The 6,488-nt window shown below is 41.8% G+C and overlaps 2 protein-coding genes across 3 annotated transcripts; one reads left to right on the top strand and one right to left on the bottom strand.

The window, feature by feature from the left end:
- Positions 1 to 1,270: 1,270 nt before the first annotated feature.
- LOC103477849 (uncharacterized) lies at positions 1,271 to 2,669 on the bottom strand. The gene is made up of 4 exons (XM_008431170.2): positions 2,563 to 2,669; positions 2,429 to 2,480; positions 2,168 to 2,318; positions 1,271 to 2,082 (listed from the first exon to the last, which is right to left on the bottom strand). The coding sequence occupies exons 2-4, from the start codon at positions 2,466 to 2,468 to the stop codon at positions 1,506 to 1,508; spliced, it is 768 nt and encodes a 255-aa protein (XP_008429392.1). The 5' UTR covers positions 2,469 to 2,480; positions 2,563 to 2,669; the 3' UTR covers positions 1,271 to 1,505.
- A 2,336-nt stretch (positions 2,670 to 5,005) lies between these two features.
- On the top strand, positions 5,006 to 6,488 carry LOC103477850 (uncharacterized). Of its 2 annotated transcripts, none has more exons than XM_008431173.2 (4): positions 5,006 to 5,088; positions 5,197 to 5,245; positions 5,370 to 5,520; positions 5,621 to 6,488. In XM_008431173.2, exons 2-4 carry the CDS (start codon positions 5,206 to 5,208, stop codon positions 6,195 to 6,197), a joined length of 768 nt encoding a protein of 255 aa, XP_008429395.1. In that variant the 5' UTR covers positions 5,006 to 5,088; positions 5,197 to 5,205; the 3' UTR covers positions 6,198 to 6,488. The 2 variants fall into 2 exon arrangements, with proteins under 2 accessions (XP_008429395.1, XP_008429393.1); XM_008431171.2 differs by having other exon boundaries at positions 5,033 to 5,088; positions 5,194 to 5,245; positions 5,621 to 6,323.

Genomic DNA, 6,488 nt, shown 5'->3' with positions numbered 1-6,488 from the left:
ACCTAAAGGAGCATCTTAAAAAGACTAATGCGGAATGTCAATGCTGCCTAAAATTGGCTGAAACAAAAACCCCATAACCTGGGTTTCCAAACAAGTGTTATTTGGGTTAAAATGTAAAGTCTTATTTCTAGTTCAGTCTGCGGAGGGTTAACAGTGTTTTTAGGTCCTGTAGCAGCTGGGGGCAGAACAGAGGAATGTTGTTTGCCACTGGGTAAGTCAGCGTGGGAGTAATCTTGCTGAAGGTTTGGAGGCACGAAAAGAGAAGTGATTTAGAACAAAAAAAAACAAAGAAGGATCAGGATGTGTTTACGAACATCCAGACTTGCAGGTGAAAACACATTTGAACATGCCCTCCACAAGAGAATCGTACGAGGGCGTGGAGGAGGGTGTTGGGGGGGAGCTTTTGTAAGGAAAACATAAAAACGGCGTGTTACTCAATTCTTTCTCAGTATTCATTAATGTCTTTATGTATCACTGATGTCCGGTGTTAAAGACAAGGTGTGTTGTTATTTTATAAAATTTGACCATTTTTTAGGTGTTAAAACAGGGTTTAATTCAGGATTTAACGTGTCAATGACTAGACTGAACACTTTATTTTATGCTAGGACCTCATTCTCCTTACCCTGCTTTAGTTACAAATTCTTTAATAATAAAAAAGGTTTTGATAAAAAAAAATATATTGCATGAAATCTATAGCTACTTTACTAAATTCACTCAGATGGTCTGTTTTGAATGTGCCTGTCTGAAACTCGCAACTCTTTGCCGCTGCAGCACCTACAGTGCCTGGCAAAAATATTGGCAAAAGGACCATGGTAACTTTGGAGGAGCAGCACTAATTCACAGCTCATATTGACAGGAAAACTAGTAATTAGGAAGAGTTGTATGCAATAAACCGTCTAATACACGTCACACATCGATGTTCTTTCAAAACCCTTCCCTATAATGGAACATGATAATTAAGTAACCATCATTAAATAAGAATTAAATATAAAGGTTTTCTTTACATTTCTTTTCCCGTAAGACTCCAGTCGTTAGCAGCTGATCTTGATAAAAGGTTTCAACTTTAAACGTGATTTTTACAGAATATTTCTTCTTTGCTTGTGTATAAATGCAACAACTGCTGTTGTTTTCATTTTGTTTATTTTTTAACATCTTTAAACATATTCTGTGTTTTTGTTCAAAGGTCATTTTCCAGAGGCTGGAAAATGAAATATTACAAAGAAATTTTAAACTTCAGCCCATTTCATAAAAAATAAAATACACAGGGATCTCAAGTTTCTTTTGCTTTTGTTTTATTTTCATAAATTAGGGAGCGGACACCTTGTGGTCACAGACCAACATGCATTTGTTATGTATCACTTTTCTGACAACGTTACATGAACTAACAACTGTAGCTTTTCCAAACAGGTCAATTAAAGTTGCATTGCCATGTTTCTGGCATCCGGGAGAAAATTCTGTTTTATTTGATGCAGTTTCTTTTGGTTCAGAGTCAGCTGGAGTTTGACTTAGTTGGTCTTGACGTAGGATTCATAGAGGGAGGTGAGACGAGTCTGGAGGTCCTGGGCGTAGGGGTCCAGCCTCTCCCTCAGGTTGTCTACGTATGGGGCAGCCATTTCCTTCACCTGCTGGGCTCTCTGTGTGAGCTGATCCTGGACTCTCTCGGTCACGGGAGCGACTCTCTGCTTGAAGTCTTCCAGGTGCTGGTCAACCTTCTGCTTCAGGTCGTCGGTGTAGGGCCCCAGGTGAGTCTGCAGCTCCTGCACACTCTGCTCCAGCTGAGCCTTCAGCTCCTCGCTTTTCTGGATGACGGTGGTCCTCAGGGTCTCAGTATCCAAACTCTCGGTGTAGGGGGCCAGCTCCTGCTTCAGCTGCTCCACTCTCTCCCTGATCTGGACCTTCAGGTTCTCAGTGTAGGGCTCCAGCTTCTCCCGGGCGTTGTTCAGGTCGGTGTTCAAGCGTTCTCTCAGATCTTCTGCCTCTTGGGTGACTCTGGTGATCAGTTCCTGGGCTCTGGGTGGGAGCTGCTCCTGCAGGGTGACTGCATACTGGCTGGCTGCTTCAGCGCCGTCGGTGATACGGGCACTGAACAAAGTGACAGGAGACAGTGAGTTTACACTCTGCAAAAGCTAAATAAAAGCCATGCTTTATGTGGTGGTGTATGTCATACCTGATATCCTGGCCAAACTGGGTCTTTCTGATCATCTGAAGGGTGTCATCAGCTGTCTGGGTGGCTTTGCCGACATAGTCCCAGAAAGCATCAGTCATTACTTCCAGCTGAGGCTTGGGAGCGTCAGCGTAGAAGAGGTTGGCATTGCAGCCTGTTGGACGGACAGAAGGATAACTTGAAACTACGGCAGCTGTCTGAAGGTACAATTCAGTAATTAACAAGACTTTACGCTTCATTTTGATTTTCCCCCAGCTTACTTACCGGTGAAAACGGCCAGGACGAGCACAGCAAGGACCTTCATGGCTCTTTGAAGCTACAACAAAACCAAAAAAAAATAAGTCACAAAAGCATTTTCCTTCAGTAAACTTAAGAGCTTCCTCCGTTTCCTCTCTTACCTGAGTTTACAAGAGTGTCTGTAAATCCGCTCAGTTGTGCTGGTGCCGAAGTGATGAAGCTCTGCAGCTTATATAGTGAATTCGGACAGTAATGATCCCAAAGTCCAAGAGGTAGTGCTTTGCTGTCACCTTGCCTCACCCTTCTTTCCCTGCTGATATTTTGTAGCAGGCAATCTATGCAACAAGCAAGTACAAGCCCCTTCTGCCCCAGAAATATCATTTAAGTACTGGTTGTATCCTGTACAATTACCACTTTAAGAGAAAATGATCAATGTGAAATAAAGATTACACGGTTATGTTGTTGCCTAAAAATGTGTTTGTGCTTCATGACTACAGCAGTGAAACTAAATCCATAGTGTTAACCCTATTTGACCTTATGTATCTGAAAACCTCCAGCTCTTTACTACAGACAGAATCCACAACATTACTGTCACTGAATTCCAACTTTAAGTAGACATACACTATTTTTCCTGTAATCTTTTTATTGTGCCAACAACTTTCAGGGTAATTAATAGTTGTTGCTTTTGTGTCATGCCAATGTTCAGCAGTCTTGCATATCTGTCTGACCAAAGGTCAGTACATTCAGGCATCGTCAGCCTCTGAGGGACAAAGTAGCTTCTGCTTCAGTTAGATGTGTCAGAGGTCAATTCTCATAAACACATTTTAGAGTTTTCTTGATTAATGAATCTTTTTCACTAAAAGAACAATATTACACCATGTATAGTGTCAAAAGTAGCTAAAGTACACCCGTCCCTTGAACTTTCTAATGTGTTGTAAAATTGCGACAAGAATCTTGAGTGCATCTTATCTTTCATTGGGGTTTTATGTAAGAAACCAGTGAGAAGTAGCACATTATTTTGAAGCAAAAGGAAGTGGACTGAAGCTTCGTTGAGGAGTTTTTTCTGTGCTTTCTTGTAGGCAGCATCTTTAGTGGCATTTCCATTACAAATGTTCGCAAAACTTGGTCAATATTCTGCTAAGATTGGAAAATCACAATTTGCAATTGGGGTGTTTTCCTTAAATAAGGAACACAATTAAAATCACACGTAAAAACGTTTGTCCACGAGATAAATGGTTAAAACATATGCAGCGCCATCATCCTCCTGCCACTTCCTGTCGTCTTCTTCATCTCTTCTGCCCATATTAACAACCAGTTAATAACATGACTTGATGCAAAAAGAAAAGTGTTTTCATTTAAGTTTTGAAAAATACACTAAATATGATAGAGTTGAAAAACCTCCTCATCCATATGGAAAAACATTTTATCCAAAAATGTGTTGGTTTTTTTTCAAAATTGCAATGATTTCAATTTGCACAATTATGTGATCAATGGAGTTGAGTCTCTAGTCTTTCGTGCAGGTGAAAAACAAGTCATTTATACTCCTCCTCCATCTCCACTTCTTTTCCACAAATGGAAGTACAGTGTCCAGAGTTTAACATATCCCATAGCACAGTTCAAAGTGTCTTTCAAAAATGGAAAGAATATGGCACAGATGTAAACCAACCAAGATATGGCGATCAGCCAGGAGACCCATACATTGATTCAAAACAGAAGAAGAATCCGCCATCAGCTGTGCTCTCAGATTTGTGGAGAGAAGAGAGCCATTGTTGAAATAAAGGCAAAAAAGTCCAACCTGCAGTTTTTTAATAAGCTACGTAGGATGCACAGCTAACATATGAAAGAAATACTCCCGTCAGGTGAGACCAAAGATGAGCTTTTTGTCTAACATGGACAGAGAAGCTGTTTAGAGCTGACAAGTAAGTAAACAAAAATGTACTTATAACACCTTTTAAGATCACAAAGTGTTGTCAAGAAAGCTAAAGGACAAAATAGACTGAGAGGAAATCTGCTAGAGGCTACAGAAGACATGAGACTGAGGTGAAGCATTACGTTCCAGCAGGACACTGACCTAAATATTTTCGGGACAAAGCTGTCCTGGGCTGCTTTGTATTTCCCTCACATTCATTTAAAAACATCTCCTTTAGTAGCCAACTCATAAAACCATTGCAAATAGAAATGTCCGACAAGTATCTACTGAATAAATAGAAGAAATGAGATAAAATTATGTCCACCATGAATTCAAGTGGCTAAAATTAAGAAATAAAGATTTAAGTGGATCCATCTTGATAGCACTTAATTCGTGGAGCTTGACCTGAAGACAAAGTCCACAAGTCTAACAGGGTTATCTTAAGTTATCTAGTGACTGGCAGTGCTGGACCATGTTGACACCTTAAAAGCTGCACACTTTTAAAGCTTTCTGCAAACAGTTTAGGGGAGGAAGGGACACCATCAAAGTGGATTTTTCTGTATGTATTTTCCATCATCCAGCTCTTCAGTGAAAATATATCTAAAAAAAACAGCAGATATAGAAAAAAAAGAGCGGTTGTGACAGCATGGCAGGGACTCCTGGACTTTGGGCTCTTGACTACAACAGTCATCTGACTTCTGTATATATACACGGAAGCAACACTGAGACACAGTCACTAACACGCTAAGCCCTGAAAGATACACACGCCCCACAGCAGGTGAGACAAGCACTGCGCTTCAGACTACATGTTTACAGCAAAATCTAAAAGTGTTGATGTAGCCTTACTAGTAGGAATTGCTTATTAAATATTAATGTCTTTCAGCAGGTTGCAGTCATGAAGGTGTTTGTGTTGCTAGTCGCTGCAGTGCTCTCTGGTAAGATGTTCTCATTTAAATAAAATAAACAAGGACTGATAATAATAATAGCAACAAATAAATAAATAGTAATAAAATAAATTAGGTCTGAAAATCACCTTTATTGACATCTTTATTTTGCAAGGCTGCAATGCCAACCTCTTCTACGCTGATGCGCCAAAGCCAAAGTTAGAAGTGTTGACTGATGCTTTCTGGGACTACATTGCCAAGGCCACGCAAACAGCTGATGATACTCTGGAGATGATTAGGAGCTCACCAATTGGACAGGAAGTTAAGTAAGTTGCGTGAGGGAGAGTTGGAGGGGGGAGGCTTACATTCTGCAGCATGTTACACAGTCGTAGATGTCCTGACAGTCATTTTGTTTTGGCCGTCTAGTGCCCGCTTGACAGAGAGCGCTGACTTAGCCAGCAAGTATGCTGTGACCCTGCAGGAGCAGCTTTCCCCCGCAGCCGAGGACCTGATGAACAAGATAACCACGGAGGCCGACATGCTGAAAAGTGTGCTGACCCAAGAGCTCAGCTCCGTCAGAGACAAACTGGAGCCCTACACCGAGAACATGAAGGCCCAGATCCAGCAGAGGGTCGAGCAGCTCAAGCAGGAGCTGGCCCCCTATGCAGACTCGCTGGACTCCGAGGCGCTGAGGTCCACCTTGATTCAAAAGAGCGAAGAGCTGAAGACCAACCTGGAGCAGAGCGTGAAGGACCTGCAGGCTCAGCTGGGGCCCTACACAGATGACCTGAAGCAGAAGGTGGACCGGCACCTGGAAGCGTTCCAGAAAAGCGTAGCCCCCGTGACCGAGAAGGTCCAGGTAGAGCTGACCCAGAGAGCCAGTCTGGTGAAGCAAATTGTGGCTCCCTATGCTGAGGACCTGAGGGACAAACTGGACCCCTACGCCCAAGACCTCCAGTCCCAGCTCATGTCTCTCTACCAGTCATTCATCGAAGCCAACTAAGTCGTCTTCAGCCTGTGCAGACATAGTTAAACACAATCCTGAAAAAGCGTTTCACCACCAGCCATATGGAGGATGAACAATGAAATGCCAATGTTGTGGTGTAAATTAAACCAAACTATCTGAGTATCCATGTTATATTTATTGCTGAGTCCTGAAAAAACAAGCCAGACCCTGCACTTGTCCACATGTATATATGTATATGCTGTTTATTCTGTTTGGTGGAAAAGAACTGTGAGCATTTTTGTAATTTCTTTAAGTTATCTAAATTAAAAAATACTGCATAAAAATGTC

Source organism: Poecilia reticulata, chromosome 16 (genome assembly GCF_904066995.2).
Source record: "Poecilia reticulata chromosome 16, P_reticulata-male-v2, whole genome shotgun sequence".
NCBI lineage: Eukaryota > Metazoa > Chordata > Actinopteri > Cyprinodontiformes > Poeciliidae > Poecilia > Poecilia reticulata.
This window is presented reverse-complemented; position numbering and strand designations above follow the sequence as displayed.